This window comes from Solanum dulcamara, chromosome 9 (assembly GCF_947179165.1).
Source record: "Solanum dulcamara chromosome 9, daSolDulc1.2, whole genome shotgun sequence".
In the NCBI taxonomy this organism is placed as follows: Eukaryota; Viridiplantae; Streptophyta; class Magnoliopsida; order Solanales; family Solanaceae; genus Solanum; species Solanum dulcamara.
In genome coordinates this window covers 17,090,766-17,108,364 of record NC_077245.1, presented here as the reverse complement: position 1 = coordinate 17,108,364, position 17,599 = coordinate 17,090,766, and the positions used below count along the sequence as shown (strand labels likewise).

General features: G+C 35.8%; 1 protein-coding gene across 1 annotated transcript; it reads right to left on the bottom strand.

Annotated features, from left to right (window-relative positions):
• Positions 1-6,322: 6,322 nt before the first annotated feature.
• On the bottom strand, positions 6,323-16,762 carry LOC129902580 (NAD kinase 2, chloroplastic-like). The gene is made up of 8 exons (XM_055977905.1): positions 16,273-16,762; positions 12,877-14,799; positions 11,808-11,929; positions 11,546-11,687; positions 11,233-11,457; positions 10,974-11,048; positions 9,570-9,671; positions 6,323-6,792 (listed from the first exon to the last, which is right to left on the bottom strand). The coding sequence occupies exons 1-8, from the start codon at positions 16,501-16,503 to the stop codon at positions 6,589-6,591; spliced, it is 3,024 nt and encodes a 1,007-aa protein (XP_055833880.1). The 5' UTR covers positions 16,504-16,762; the 3' UTR covers positions 6,323-6,588.
• Between the last annotated feature and the right edge of the window lie 837 nt (positions 16,763-17,599).

Below are 17,599 nucleotides of genomic sequence, written 5' to 3'. Positions count from 1 at the left end.
TTTTTGGCTATGATGCTCAATATATAATGTGATCTATATGAATTGTGATATCACTTTGAGTCACGAATCATATCATTCAACTTCTTTGATTTTTTTATTTTTTATTTTTAATATTCTTCGATTACGTATACTCCCTCCTGCAATCTATTTTTTATTTAAAAAATATTTACTTATACTCGATGTTTATTAATAACTCGTTAAATCCATGCCATATGTTTTCACATAAATGTAACTTCAATCACCTAACTATATATAATTAACAAATAATTTCTTATCTCATTTTTTTTAAAAAAAAAAAAGAATTGTGGGTAGGGAAAAGGGAAACGAAGAAGGAGATTATAAGGTAGGGAATTAGATCTTCATCAACAAGGTAAAAATAGTGGGCTACTAAAAGATTAATAAGGTTTGGTGCCAAAACTTATACCAAAAAGCTGTGTGAATTAGATAAAATATTAATGTTGAACGTAACGGAAGTTAGAGATCACAATCTCTAAATATGATAATTTAATTTGTTGAAAGAGCAGATTTGCTTTTAGTAATCTAGGAATACTTTCGAAAGGAAAGATAATCTAATATTAGAAATATCATAGTTAAAATAATCTAATACGTTGCAGTAGTTTGTTTGTTAGGTAAGGTAGACCAGAAATTCAAAACTTCAAATATAATGAGAGATTAAATCAAAAGGTATTTGATCACTTAGAAAGTCAAATATTTCGTAAAGATGCTTATTTTATTTATCATGTTTTTCTTTTGCACGATAATAACCACAAGGATAATTTAACTAATATAAATCATCTTTATTTATTCTTTGATCTCATTTTAATATCTACTCTTTTTCTCTCCACATTTTATTAAGCGTAGATATCTTTCATTTTCTAAAAAATAAGTATTTTAAACTAATTATTTTTAGAAAGCACAATAACTAAAATGAATCAGAGAGAGTAATTAACTAGTAAGAGGCTGTTTGGATTGACTTATAAGTTGTTTTCAGCTTTTTTTGAGTGTTTGGATGGCCAACTTAAAGTCATTTTGTGCTTAAAATAAGACCCAATAAATAATTGGGTTTATTTGGATGAACTTATTTTAAGCAGTTTATAAGTTGAAAACAGCTTATAAATCAAAAAAAAAAAAAGTTGGCCTGCACCTACTTTTTTTTTAACTTATAAGCAGTTTTCAACTTATAAGTTACTTAAAAATAAGTCAATCCAAATAGGCTATAGATCAGAAGTCAATTACTGTTACATTGAGATATAGTATCATCAATGACATAATATGTTTAGTTGTGTTAATATATGTATTTATGACCAAACATGTATATATTAACATATATAACCAAACATATTAGGTCCTTAATGATACTTCAATTTTGTACAAATCATACTCTATATAGACATTAAGCCTGATGTCATGTAGATCCTTGAACAATAATGATTCATGAGGTTATGTCCATTAACCCTACATATACCCTAGCTAGAAAAAGCCATTGTACTATAGATATCGAATTATCATACTCAAATCAAAAAATTTGATACGGCAATTTTGAAATTATAATATTTGATATGCATTCACACTTTTTTTGATATTCAGTATGACATTCGATACTTATAAAAAATGTTGAAATACCTAATATATATATATATATATATATATATATATATATATATATCATTCAAACAAATTTATAAATTAGTATTTGTATAAAAAATTGTTTAGGCTTGAAACTTGAATTATCTTATCTTAACAGAATTGTCTTTTCTATGTAATTGATTAACGAAGAAAATTACTTGTACCATTTTTTTTAATATGTCTATATGTTTACGATGTTAGTGTGACATGATTGAGATGTTTCTTGAAAAGGTGAAGTCACAATTTCCAATGACGATATAATTATATGAGTTGATCGAATCTTCCTCTTTGCGATCGCGAGGAGGGATTCCGTGATCGCGAAGCATGATGTCTGGACAATGTTAACTCCCAAAAGTAGGGGTTTCATTCCCATATTTTTTTATTTTTGAGCTTTAGAAACTCTTGGGTGGCGATTTGAAAGAGTTTTTTCGATGCTAAGTGTTTGGGTAAGTATTTTTGACCCCAAATCTTCATTTCTCATTGGTTTCTTGTAATTTTAACACCCAAAATTGTGATTTAAATCCCAAATTTCATGGGTTTTCTCAAGAACTTGATTTTTATTAAAAATGGGAATTGTGAAATGATTTCAACTTCGATTTTGAGATGGTTTTCACTTATAGATTTCAAATGCTTTGGGTAACATTTTTATCTAAAAAATTTCAGATTCAAATTTCATTTTCAGATCGAGTTTTTGAGCCGTTTTGACCCTTTTGTCTGAATTGTGTGAAATTGGTGTTGTTAGTATCGAAATCTTATTGTGAATCATTATTTGACTAGATTGTGGTGATTTGTCTACTGTTCGAAAGGAAAAGGCTCAAGTTTTAGATTGATTATGTGTCACAATCCGAATTCGGTGTGATGGCACCTATCATTTCTCACTTGACAAGTCAGCCTAAAACCAAATAATTTTGGGAATAAAGCGAAAAACAGTCTAAATAGGCAATTAATAAATAAAAGAGGAAGTCTTTCAAAAACCCCCAAAGATTGGTTGTCACAAGCACAAGCCACTAAAAAGATAAGACGAAAATGAAATACAAGTCTCAATATGTCTTCAACTCTCAAAATAGAGTAAAGCATAAAAGTACAGAAAAATTTGAGAGCCCGTTGAATGTCAATAGCTACCTATCTCAAACTCCTGGAAGCCTCAGATGATCAGAAAGAATAGATGATCAAAGCCTAGGCTCAGAACCTACACATGTGTAAAAGCAAGGGGTGAGTACCAAACAACACGGTACCCAGTAAGTTAACTAGCAAAACTAAGTAAATCTAATAGGATATATGAAATCCTTTCCAACCCAACCGAACCTTCATAACTACAACCTGCACAGAAATCAGCCTAATCTAATAGTTCATACTAAACAATTCAATAAGGTTCATATCATAACTCAATATCACAAGATATAACGTACAAGTAATCACAAGTCACATATAAGTATCAAGCCTATTACACACAGATATGCAGAAAAGTATATGCACACTCAAAAATTATGCATGTGTGCAATCGCCGATAAAGACCTCGACATCATAAGCTCTGACAGAAAATAATCTCGGTCTCACAATTTCGTCGGAAATGACCTCAGCATCGTAATATTGCACCGAAAGTGACCTCAGCATCGTAATCATCTACATCTCATCACAATGTTTCAGAAAAATACAATCAACATGCTCACACAAGTAAGGAGGAAGAATTCAATTCAAACAATCCGCAATCATAATCAGACTATCAAAGTATTTCATCAAATACACATATATATCTAGATCACGACATATAGTACTAAAATCTCTACAATAAAATATATCATCTTTTATTAACCCCGTCGATCAATTAGATTAGTTCATATCATGATTCAACCTGTAACCTCATTCCTATTACTCCCCAACACATATACAAATGGAAATTTGGGATTCTAATATATTCACGGAGTTTAAAGATTTCATTTGTCTTAACCAAACCATGATCAATCAATCTACGTGAGCCTTTTTCTTTCGAATATGCTCTGAATCGCTACAACCTAGTCAAATGGTGTTTCACAATTAGAAACTAAGTCCAACGCCACTAAAAATGCAAAATTCGAGAAAAGGGGATCAAAAGACTCAAATTTCGATTCCAAAAATGGAGGTATTAAATCTGAAATTTTTTACATGAGAACGTTCCTCATATCCTTAGGAACTCAATGGTGAAAATCATTTCAAAAAACAAGCTCAAATCAAGTCACAATCAACATTTGAACAATTTCTCAAAGTTCTTGAAAAAGAGTCATTTCCACCAATTGAAATCCTTATATTCATGTTAAAATCAACAATTAATCATAAGTAAATGACGAAGTGGAGTTAAAATAACTTATCCAATGAAATCCCACGAAAATTCCCTCTCCAAATCGCCCCTACCAAACTCCAAAGTTCAAAAATTGTGAAAATAGCATAAACTCCAGCCAAACCCCTCTCAGATATCGCTTAAGCGACTGGGTTCGCTTAAGCGAACCTCTCTTTCGCGATACTTTGGTCCCTTTCGAGACCCCTGCATCTTCGCTAAAGCGGTTCCTCAATCGTTTTCGTGACTCCTTCACCAGCACTGACCTTCGCTTTCGCGAAGAAACTATTGCTTAAGCGAGTGTCCCGATCGCGACCAACCCCCTCGCGATCGCGTGGTTTGGATCAGGGGTAGTAAACCAGCAAAATCCCCTAAGTCTCCAAGCCTCCGAATGACCCTTGGGATTCGATCAGAACCCCGTATACACAAATCATATATGCAATCCTACTAAATTAGACGTTTCAGACTCAACAGAACTGCTGAAATTTGATTTCGAGGATTTCTTGATCTGAAACTTGATAAGTCGCAATCAAACAAATTTCAAATTTTAAAAAGACCAAAATTCCCTCGGAGCTTCCGAAAAACACACAAGAACTCTCCCCAGGCCTAAAATCACCCTCCAAATTCAATGGAGTCGTTGGAATTCAATTTCGAGCATCCGATCCCTCAACGTTGACCAAAGTCAACCCTATGGCCAAACCCTGAACGATTTCCAACTTAACACCTCAAATCCACAATATAATCCTAAATCTAATTTTGTCAACTCTCCTAGACCAATTTCAACATTCTGGAGCTGATGGAATCGATGGAATTCCATTTCGAGACCTGAAACTCTAAATGATCTCAAATACCACTTTTGAGCCATCCAAACCTCCAAAATTCAAAGTTTATCAAAAATCTCAACTTTTCAAGAAAAACTACGAAATCGACATCGGATATCAATCAAATATGAATCTAGGAAACTACCCAAAAGGATAAAATGGACATTTTATTAAAATTACCAAAAATAACCTTCAGGGTCATTACATCGTGTTTGATTAAGGTAAGTGAACTTCTAAGACTCCATAAATCTTGTAGAATTCTTGAACTCTCTTTCTTGTATGTGTTGGGGAGTAATGAGAATGAGGTGATGGGTTGCCTACTCTAATGAACTATAACCTTAATTATCGAATGGGGTTAACAAAAAAGGCAATGTATTAAAAAGTGTGAATTATCTTGATCTTGATATTGATGTGTAGTTGAAAGATGCTTTGATAGCTTTGTTGTGATTGTGAATTTCTGAACTTTTCATTTTCTCATTATTGTGTGAACATGCTAATTTACATTAGTCTAGAACACAGCGATAAGATGGATATACTGTGATGCTGAGGTCATTTTCGGTGAGTGGTGATGCCAAGGTCATTTTCAGCGAGTGTGTGATGCTGATGTCATTTTTAGCGAGTGTGTGATGCTGAGGTTATTTTCGGTGAGTGTCTAATGTCAAGATCATTTTCGATGAGTGTCTGATGTCGATGTCATTTCCGGGGAGTGTGTGATGCCGAGGTCCTTGTCGATGAGTGATATTGATGCTGAGGTCATTGCCGACGATTGTTATTGATGCCGAGGTCATTGCTGGCAAGTGTGATTGATATCCGAATATTGATTGTGCATGATAATTCTCGACATTTGTGTGTGATGAACTTGATTCTTGTGACTACTAAATGTGATACTTGTGTTTTGCTAGTTGTAACATTGATCTATGAATTATGAAGTCTTGTGAGCTGTGAATCGTGAACTTTAGGTTGGGCTGATTTTCTGTGCATGTTGTAATTATGAAGGTTCAGTTGGGATGAAAGGAGTTCCCGTATTTTATTAGATTTACCTTGTCTTATTGGTTTACTTGTTGAGTACCGTGTTGTTTGGTACTCACTCCTTGCCTCTACACTTGTATAAGTTTCGAGCCCGCACTGTGAATTAGATTTCCCTCTTGTTCATCCAAGGCTTCGCAAGGATTTATAGAAAGGTAGTTATTTGTCATCCGACGGATTCTCATATTTCTTTACTTATGCTTTGTTCTATTTGAGAAACAAAGATATTGAGACTTGAATTTATCTTTCATTTTCGCATTTTACTAGTGGCTTGTACACATGACAACTAGATTAGGGGTTTATTGAAATTGATTAAGTCTTCCGCTTTTATGTATCTATTCCATTTGGTTAATTCCGCATTTCCTGATTCCGTTGGGTTTTAGGCTGACTTGTCTTGATAGGATAAGATATGTGTCATCACACCCGTGTCTGGGTCCTAACAAATAGTATAGTATATTTAAAAATTGAAAACCAAAATTATCCATGCCCAGCCCTATTATACACACCAATCCTGAGAAGGAGTTCACTCTTTTGACGGTGAATCAACATTTCCATTTAATAAATAGAGCCTCAAGAAAAAAGTATTTCATGATGCAATAAGGCATTATCTGCCCAATGTAAAACAGGTGATCAACGCTTTAACAGAAGGAAGCTGCCACACTTCTATCAAAGAGGTCCATAAACTCCGTAGGGGAAAAAAGGATTTTCTACTCTGTTAAGTGGATCTTCTGCAATTCAGTTGTTCTAATATGACTGTACATTTTTTTTAAACATAAATGTGATGACAAATAGTTGAAGTTAGCTTCAGAGTGCTTTCTGGTCTAGTCTTTCGTTCCAATTCAGGCAACGGATCAAGCTACCAAACCAATCGCCTGTTTGGTCACACTTATTGACTGTAGGAAGCGGATGCTGGCTCATACATATTCGAATAGAATCTCCTCTAGACAGTTGTTGTCGTCTCTTCCCATCAAAGGAGACCCAAGCATTGTTGCGTGCATCCTCTGGAATCTGTTTACATGCAAATAATTTAAGCTTCTAAACGAATAGTATGAAATGTCATCCACAAAAGATCAAAAAGTTCAGAAAGAAGCAGTTGTGCCTTTGCTACCAAATTGGCATATCTCACTGAAACTACGGACATCTCATGGTGTAACATCATATATATGCACTCATCAAGGTGCCAATCATCAAACAAGATATAATGGTGTGCATCAAGAAATTAAACATAGGTGCCAATCGTCAAACAAGATAGTTGTTGTATACAGGCTTTTTCACCAACAGTACTCAATTCGGGAAAAAAATTAAAGCATCCTAAGAAACGTAAAGTAACATAGGAATCATGTCAACCTCCTTTTAAGAATATTGACCAGTACATTCTCTAAGACGGCCTATAAAAATCAAGCACAGCTTCAGATGCATTTAAGGAAATAAAGAGTGAGGTTGTAGACTTGTAGCTAGTATTAATAGTTGCATATTCAGACATGTGAACTGGAGGCATTGTTTCTACAACAAAAAATGCAAAAAAGAGAGCACGTGTGGGGCTTTAAGTGAAAACTGGCAAGCGAGGCACACACTTCTCAAAGTGAAGCGCTCAATTAAAGGATCACTTAAAATATCTAGCACAAACCAATTACAACATAAAGCATCATATTGCAATTGAAATTACTAACTTCAACATCCATCATACACTATTGACAATAATAATCAAACGACTCAAATTGAACATCATTGAAATGAAATTTCAACAGCAATAAGAAATTACTCATATCACAATTGATTTTCAATTTCTGATTTTGATAAATCAGCCACAAGAAATAACTAACAACATTCAATATCATATTTAATTGTTTTAGTAACTCCATCATGGGGGTAGAAGAGAAGTTCAGATCAGAAGCTGCAGAAAAAAGGGGACACATTCTAGAAGAAGAAAAAAATCATTGATGTTGTGAGAGAATATCCCGTTGTACAAATAGAGAAACTATACAAGAATATGGTTCTCTACAAAAGACATCAAGTGGCATGTAGAAGACTAGTCCTCATTTGTACTAAAGTATACTCTATCCCTTCAAAACTCTTCTATTTCTCTCTCCAAACTACTTGCATAAACGCCAATGATGCTACATTCAATATTCTGCCTCTTCTTTTCATCATTGTGAAAGTCTAGATAAACAAATAGTGGCATTATCATGGCAGACTTTTCTCACTGTATGCAGAAAAAATTCTGCAGTATCCACCATAATCCACCTGAACTGGCTCTCTACTTTCCCATGCAAGCATAGCTGGTCCAACATTTACACATGTAACACAACCTAACATATGCCATATTCTTTCTCAAATTGCAGCTGTAAGAATAGTTAAGAATATGGAAATGCACTTCCCATTCTCTTAAACGATTGTATCAAACAAGCACCATTATTATTTTTTTCTTTCCATCTCAGCATATCTTGGTCCATTTGTGAGATATCCATTTATATAATAAAGTGATAAGGTTTTGGAATTCATCCTTCCCCGTTCCGTAGGGTTCTTCTGAGCCTCAAGACCCAAAGGGTTTCTCCATCATGCATATTATGTAAGTGAGCAATTGTGTTTTTTCCTCTGGTATCAATATACAAACTACAGTTGGGAAAGCATTATCAGAATGTCATCACCACATCATTGTGCTTTCAGGAACAGACTTAGAGTCTACATCCAACCTTGATTCAAAAACAGACTGTGACATCATAACTAACTCTCCATTCACTTTTATCTTCCTCATTTTCCCTTCCCTCTTCTATATATTCCCCAACTCATTCAGTTACATAAGTGCCCAAGAAGTATTAACACAATATATTAAAGTACTAGCACTAGCAGTTAAAAGCAAAGTTGCACGGACTCCTCACTTTCGATGCCATACCCGTGTCGGATTCTCCGAAAATACACTACTTTTGGAGAATCCGACACGCACCGGCTGACACTTTTGAAGAGTCGGAGCAACATAGGTTAAAAGTAAATTTATTCCATAACTATTTTATACATTGAGAAGGACAACATTAATACCAGCCACGCTGAATCTGGAAGAATAATGGGTCTCAAAGAGAGTGAGTGTGGGCAGATTGATGTGAAGAGCATGCAAGGAACATTTGGGTGCACCTGCATGACATCTGTCTACTTCTAGTTTGCTTCCTCTTTTATTATTCTTTCAACATCCTTTCTTTTGAAACCAAAGAATGCCATCCTTAAAATAAGTTGGCTATTTTTATTTGATAGATACCCTTGACAACAACTGATCAATCCGTTTTTTTCTTTCAATGGGTCCATCCCTCAACTCTTTCTCACTTAAATACCCCCACTCGGTTGACTAGTAAGCATTCAAAGTTGTGACAAGAGGCTAGAACACATTCCATGTTTTACTACCTTAGTCATTGAACCAATGACCAGAAGGCAAACAAAATACGTTGACAACTAAATGTTGAATAAAGAAGAATCATCCCACTTCATGGATGGGTTATCACATAGTTCAAGACATTCTCCTAAAGCATACAACTCTAGGATCCTGTGTTAATAGATCACTAATGACCAAGATACAACAATGCTCCTATATTTTTCTGAAATATTACAGTTATTCTTCCCATTTTTTTCCCTGATACTTTCCAATTCAGTTAAAGTATTCAGTATAGGGCTTATAGTTATGAAATCAGGTCCATTAAGTACCACTCCCAAAAAGTAATATCGAACATCAAGGTACTAGCACTAGTAATTAAGAGAACTTATTTTAAGATTATTAAGATATTTACTGAGAAAGTCACCTTTAATTCCAGCCTTGCAGAGTCTGGAAGAATGACAGGTCTGAATGAGAGCGAGTGTGGGCAGATTGGTGTGAAGAGCATGCAAGGAACATTTGGGTGCACCTGCATGACATAAATTTCCTTGTGATATACTATTCTAGCAGCCACTTGGTCAAGACGAAACAATCAACTACAGTTGACCAGAAGGAGCACAGTTTTGAGTGATGCTTCATCATCAATTAAATGAACGACAAACATACGACTTCCAAATTTTACAAATAAATCTATAGCAAAACCACATACTACAAGATGCAATTTCAAGATGAGTGAGTAGAATGAAAAATATCAGAAAGAAGTCTTCACAAAGCTAAAACTTCTTAGCAGTACACTGAAAGCTCATTTGTTTAACATAGTTCCACCAATTTGCTTTCGATGCCAAAAAAAAGTTCATACTGCTGACAACGTGATTGAGTGCTTCAAGTTACGGTCTTATTGCACACATTGACACTAAGAGTGACATTTTATGAAATAATTTGAAGATCTCCACTACTCTCAATCAGTATAATAAATAGGAACCGGAAACAAGATTATGCATTTATTGCTTTATCATGAATAATAAATAGGAAGCGGAAAGAAGTAAACCACTTGATCACTATTAGGTTAAGGAGCTGTGAACCATAAACATCAATACCACTGAATACAGAACCACACAAAAAAGCTTGCCGTCAGTTTTTCTTGGGTAATCAATGATAGATTTTCAACCTTTTCCAGAAAATCAATAGCAGGTTTTTAATCAGGAGCCCAAATGAGACTAACTTAGCAGCTTTCTCCCACATCTTCAAAGTGATCTTTTCATCTATTTCAATATCAGTGTCTGTTGCATCCCCCCATTTCCACATCAAGATTTAACTATTGACAGGAAGAATCACTGCTTCTACCAATAGCTCTTAAAAATATGTCATGAAATTTCTATATCTTTACTATTAAGGGCATAATGCAGTCTTCTTTCTTTTCCTATCTATTCTTCTCCTATTTCTTCTTGAGAAGTGAAGGGGTAGTGTACTGCTTGGTAGGAGTACACTACCTTGGTAGGAGTAAAGTCTGCGTACACTTTACCCTCTCCAGACCCCACGTTGTGGGATTTCACTGGGTTGTTGTTGTTTTAAGCGAAGGGGTAGTGTACTGCTTCTCTGTGGTTCTTTTTCAGTAGTTCATTATTTCCACAACAAACTGCTCAAGCTGTGAACCCTCACAACTTACACTAATTCTGTAATTCAGCTTTAACTTATTCTTTGCTTTGGATACAACTCATTGCTTGTGGCATTTTCAGGATACAACTCATTCTTTTCTTTAGATACAACTCATTACACTATGCTCAATTCATGTAGGTTAAAAAGGTTCACATCTTTCAGAGATAATAGGTACCATGGAACCTCCAGCAGCCGTGGAATAAGCTGTACTTCCAGTTGGTGTGGCTACTATGACCCCATCAGCTTGCACCTGCCAAATAACATAAAACGGCGTCAGGTATCTCCATATTCTCAAGCTCCCTAATCAAGTGGATGCTCATTGAAATAAAAAAGTTGTCTAGGAAGATCTACAAAGACTGAACTACGAAAAATGGGATTCTTTTGTTCTTCTGAAGGGGCAATGGGGTGGCTGACAGTGCTTTACAAAAATGCACCTTTGTAATGAGGCGGTCGTGTTCATAACACTCAATTTTGGAGAGATACGGATTAGAACCACGATCAACTACAACTTCATTTAGGACATCGAACACCTTTCCAGGCATTGCCTTCCCATTTCTGAATATTTCACATCGAAGACGCATTCGTAGAGTTATATAGACACCATCCAGAGTTCTGTTCCCATGAATGACTTGTCTTAGATCCTTCTTATAATCCTCGAACTTTATGGATTAATAAGAAAAAGTAAGAGGAGAGACTTTCCAAGTGAATTAAGAACTAAATCATAACACTGTCAGTCAGGAAGCATACTGTATGGGAAGTGAGAAATCCAAGGGATCCTAGATTAAATGACACAACAGGTGGGATAGCACCTCGAAATAATTTAGAAGCATGGAGTATAACTCCATCTCCTCCTAGGCAGGCAACAAAATCAACCCTTTCATGAAGATCACTGCATTAGGTACATCAGGCAAGGTTAGCATCTTTTTGTGAAGTAAAAGAAGTGAACCGAGACAAACAAAGAAATACATGAACAATGCTATCTGCGCATACAGTTTATGAGTCATCCCACCTGGTATCTTGACTGTCAAAGGTCTGAACGAAGCCGAAGCCTGGAATTCGAGCAAATATATCATGCACCTCCGGTTCAACAAGAACATTCATTTTCTCTTGGTAATACAAGAAAAAAGCAACCTTCAAAGAAGAATGAAAATAGAAAAGCAAATGAATTAAAACTATGAGATAGTAAACTACTTGCCAGAGATACTTATCTAAAGTAAATGTAAAACCAAGTATAAAAGAACAATAAGGACATTGTTTCCACTGTATAAGCATGCTGAAAAAGAAATTAGTGGATCTGCTACAAGTGTATATTTTCTGAAATATGGAACCTTCAAAGATAAGTTCCATACATGAATCATAGAGCTATGCACAACAAGCTGAAATTACATGTTCTCAAAATGAAACAAATGGAGGAAAATCTCCATGGCCTAATCTAACCAAGATTCACTTGGGCAAAATTAGGAAGTGACTTGCATGAGACACTCAAATCCATGATGTAGGAGGGACGAAAGTCAGTGGAAAAGAAGATCCAAAATGATTAGAGAAAACTAATGGTCATATATTCCTTTCTCAAGTTGGTTGGTGGATACAAAATTGGACAGAAAGTAGATGAATTCATATTACAGATGATTGACAGTGACTAAATGCATTCACAAATTAACAGCAGCTTTTGTAATGTGTTTGTGTATGCTGACAGGTTGGGCTAGTATGACACACGAACATATGTCGAGCATATTCTTCTTCTTTTTTTCTAATTGTTGATAAAGAATAAACAGGAGCAAGTAGGCCTACTTGATCTCTCAACCTGGAATTTTCAAGATATATACATAGAGTTTAGAAAGTAGATAAGATGATTATGTAGCACAGAAATTTCAAATGAGCCAAAATAGATGTCTTACTCTCAAGGAAAATTCGAGGGTCTTCCTTTATGTGAGCCTTGCTAGAGTAAATTAGAAGCTGTATTAAACCTACTTATAACTGTATGCATCCTCAGGAAAACCAAATAGGGAGAGCATAACGAGCATTAACAGAGTAGTCAAACAAAGTCCAAAATCAATTAATGATAAATGTGTAAGCACCTCTTTGGCTTCTTCCAAGAGTTCTTGTCCCAGCTTCTTTAGAAGGAGAACGGTCTTAGGCGTGGATTTCCATAAAAGCATCTGCTGCTGGGTGCTAGGATGAGTGAAGGCCAAGGAAGATTCTGTTACCTTTTCTCTGTTGCACAAAAACCCGTCCGTTCGAACCAAGAACATCTCTGCCTTCTTTCTGGACTGCACTCTTACCACACCAGTTGTGGACGCGCACATATTTCCTTCAAACAGCTCCATGTTAGCATCAACTGAAGGTCTGGGGGCCTCAATGTTCCTCCTTTCTGTGGATGTGGCTGAGAACACATCATTAGTATCCAACTCACTAGTTGCATCAATAGAATCACTATTTTTAACAGAAGTATGTATTTTACTGTTGTTGGATCCATTCAAAATTGGAGCTGCACAACCATTATGGGTCCCATACTTTTTTGTATTCGCAGAGGAATTTGAAGATTTCATTGGTAAATGCATATTGCTAGATGACCCATTTGGATTTTGAAACTCTATAGCTCTGTCCCCAGCATAACTGTCTATGATTTCATTCCCTTTAGGTATTTCCAATCTTTTCTTTTCTTGAGTGAAATATATCGCCGGTGAAACCTTCCTACTCCTGAAATATGTAGACATCTCATTTCGGGAGAACAAATTAGAGGGGGGCAGTTGAGACTTAAGAGGGTTTTCATTAGTACAGGATGCTACCCCACTATCAGCTGCAAGCAATGTGCCTTTCCAAGTGGATGCAACAGTATCATCAGCTACACTCTTGTTTAGGTATTTGTTCTCCCTAGCTTCAGGAATTTGTCTAAGTAGTTTCCCAGCAGAAGTTATGTTGTTTGATCTTGTAGGCAGCGTCCCATTTTCATGATCAGTTGCAGAAACACCTGCATAAGTAAGAGTATCATTTTCTTCTGAGTTAGGTAGAGTGCCTTCGTCCTGCGTTCTACTACTACCACACAATGGATTCCCACTGGAGGTGACATCCTTATTGGCATTGGGCACAAACTTTGGTGTGTAACGAGTCATGTATTGTCTCCATCTAGAGACCATAACTGATGTCCTCCAAACTCCTTCCCTGCTGTGGAGATATATGGGTCTTCGGTATACATCAGAGACCATTGCTGCAAACTTCTCAACCTGCTGCACTGAAGGTGTTGTGCCAACTTCAACAGGAAGTTTAAGAACTTCAATATCTCCTGAGAAAATGGCTTCATCCAGAACTTTTTCATAGAAGTTGTCCTTTATAGTCTCAGCTCTGAGATCTATAATAGTTTTGAACCCTCTCTCCAACAGCCATCTTAGACCTTCTTCAGTTACCTGGCCACCTCTCCAAAAAGCAACCTCAGAATTTGCAGACTGTGTCTCTTCTTCCGATGAAAAATAAACAGGATCCCAGTTAGCAAACAATGTATGGCAGGGATGATCATCTCCATGGGGAAATCCAGAATCATAACATACATTCTTCAGCCTTTGCAGCTTTCTCCATACATCAATGCTCCTAGGATCATCAGGTGTTAAAAAGTTTTCAAGAGCAACATGCAAGCTCTCACAATACCTCTTCATTTCACCTCTGAAAAAAGCTAGTGGAGGAAGCTTATCATCCATTACATGCACATCAAAATCACTACATGTGTTGATGATCAAGGATCTCCCAGATAGAACATCCGCCCTCCCTTTGTTTAGAAGACATACCATGCATCCTAGAACAGAAACTATTTTGTCCTCCAGTAAATGTTTATCTTCTGAGGGCACATCATATGAGATACTACATTCTCCAGTCACTGGATTGCATAGTGTGTCCATTAATGTGTTATGAAGTTGTTCAGCAGCTCGAAAGATTCTGCAATATGCCTCTATCTCAGCAATGTCGCCAGGTAGAGGGCCAATCCAGGGTAACTTTGATATACCACGGGGCTGGGGAGTATGAATTTAATGAAAACAGTCAGCTAACTCATGAAGTTCAAATCAATAACTATTCAAGTAGATGGAAACCATTTAGAACTTCATAATACCACTAGTATACAGGGTAGTCCCTTCTTTTGTCAATTGGGTTACTTGTATCACAAAATAAAAATAAAAATAAAATTTTGAGCAGAAACCATCCTCGATCACAAATTACCAAAAAAAGATCAAAATAAACCATCCTCGATCAAGTAAATAAACAATGATAAAAAGAAGGCAAAAGTTAAAAATAATGAACTAATTACAATCAAAAAAGAAAGGTAGCGAGAACAATAACATAGTTAAAAGATTTGTGTGCAAACGTTGGTTTGCTTAAGAAATAAATTAATCAACTAAGCTGTTTTCTTGCTTCGAGCTTCAAACAAGAAACACTTTGTTTTTATATCAGTCTATACGAGAGACATCAAAATACTGAAACAGGCAATATGCCACATATTGTGGGGGGAAACAAAATAGCTAGAAGCAGATCTAACAGCTAGAAACCCAAGCCTTTCATTGCTGTGCAATCCAAGGAAAAAGAGCATTGGTCGGTAATTGGATTCAATACAGATAGGAAGAACACATAATAATACACACGTTCTGACTTCTGCTTAGAATTCATCTCTCTTCTATTACTTCCTATTCCAGGGCACATCAAGCTTCAACCTTGACATATCTTACATGAAGGAACTGAAACACAATCTCAAGTCCACTCATTTGAAGGCTCATCGGATCCAACTTTTCGCATCACTGGTACATTTCAAGCAACATCAAAAGTAAGCTTCCAATACCATCCCTTTCTGTCACGGTCAGCGCAGTCAGCTAAAAACAACAACATATCCAGTATAGTCCCACAAATGGGATCTGGGGAAGGAGGGTGGAGCGTACGTAGATCTTAACTCTCTACCTTGTCAGGAAACTCGAGTCGAGGCGCTGCAAGCGAGCAAAGAAGCACTTCTTGTAACCAGATGTTTCCGATGGACCCTCAACTCAAAGAAAGCAAAACACAATATTTATGAAGACACAAGCAGTAACAATAGCAGGATAGTAAGAAAATAGAGGCATACGAGACAACAAGTAGTAATAGAAAACTTAAGAGTGAGAAATATGGAAATAGTAAAATAACAAAAATACCAAAAGTAATACTAATACTACTAGCCGGAGAGACCAAACACAAAACTATTTACTAGCACTAGCCTTCTACCCGAATCCTCAACCTCCACACACTCCCTCACTGCTATCAAGGATCATATCCTCGGTAAGGTGAAGGTTTGCCAGTGCAGCCAGCTAATTAACAAAATAACAGGGCAAATATCCAGAGCTTTAAACCACAGAAGTCAAACTTGAATTTCAGGGAGAGAAAAAAAGTGGGGTGGACTAGATTTCTGTTTTCACCACCAATTCTCTCCAACATTGATCAATTAACGGAAAAACAGGAAAACCCACCTGAGAATCCAAGCCAACGTTAACAGAGAAAGCATTGGAGAGCTCAGCACTGACAAGAAGCTTCAGTCTTGGCCTTTCAACCCATTTGAGCTTCCTTCGCAACACAGACCCATATGAATATGAAAACCCAATTCCGAACCTTGAAATCTTTCCACATCTTAGGTGACAATCTTGAAGATGGATTGCCCCAGTCCGACCCATACTAAACTGGCATGGACAATAGGCTGCCATACCACCATTCGGGGGAAAACTCAAATAACAATTACACTCCAATTCTTTATCAGAATGATCACTAAAATAAATCACTAATTTTGATTTCTCGCATCTGGGTATAGTCTAAACTTGAATTTCAAGATTCAAAGTTCATCTATTTCTTGAAGTGGAAAATTCTTATATTGTTGCTTCTGTCAACAACAAAAAAAGATCATTTTAACAATTCCCAGATTTGGAGTTCCTACTTATATGTGAATTAGAATAATAAATTCTAATTTTCAAAAATTTCAAGCTTCAGTGTAAAGTGTTAAAGAATGAATTTTGGAGCTTTATAGTAACTACGGAAAATGAGTTACAAGAGTTGGAATGAACGACGAGGGATTTTTATTTTTAAAATTTTTTTGTTATAATATTTAATTAGGTAAAGATGGAGTGGATTAGAATATTTGAAAGTTTAGGATTAAATTTTAAAAAGTTAAAAAATTATTAAACCTATCAAAAATCTCAATAATTTCCAATTTATTATAAACTAACTGGACAATTTTATAAAGAAGAAGAACAAGAAAATATAAAAAAAAAGTATTAATATAGAGAGAGTAGTAGAAATTTTTTTCTTTTGTGTGTGTTTTTACATTGAAGAGTAAGGCTATATTTATAGCCATATATACAAGTGGAGGAAAATATTAGTGGGCAATTTACCCATTTAAAAAGTAAATAGACTATCCACTATTGTGAAGTGGACAGCCAATTTACTTGGTTGATAACACTCCCCCTTGGATGTCCACGTGAAATATGTCTCATTAAAACTTTACAAAAAAAAAAATAATATACATTGTTATTCTGAATATCCATAGATGTTGTGCCTCGCTAAAACCTTATTAGGAAAAACTCAATGAAAAAAAGCCTAGTGAAAGAAAGAGAGTACACACATCTTGTAATACGCCTTGAGTGCTACCTCATTAAAAACCTTACCAGGAAAATCCGATAGGATAAAACCTTGGCTAAGGAAAAAAGAGTACAGCGCGTATTTTGCTCCCCCTGATGAAAACATCACTTAATATCTCGAAGACGATACATTCCAATTTTGTATCTCATTTTCTCAAAGGTTGAAGTT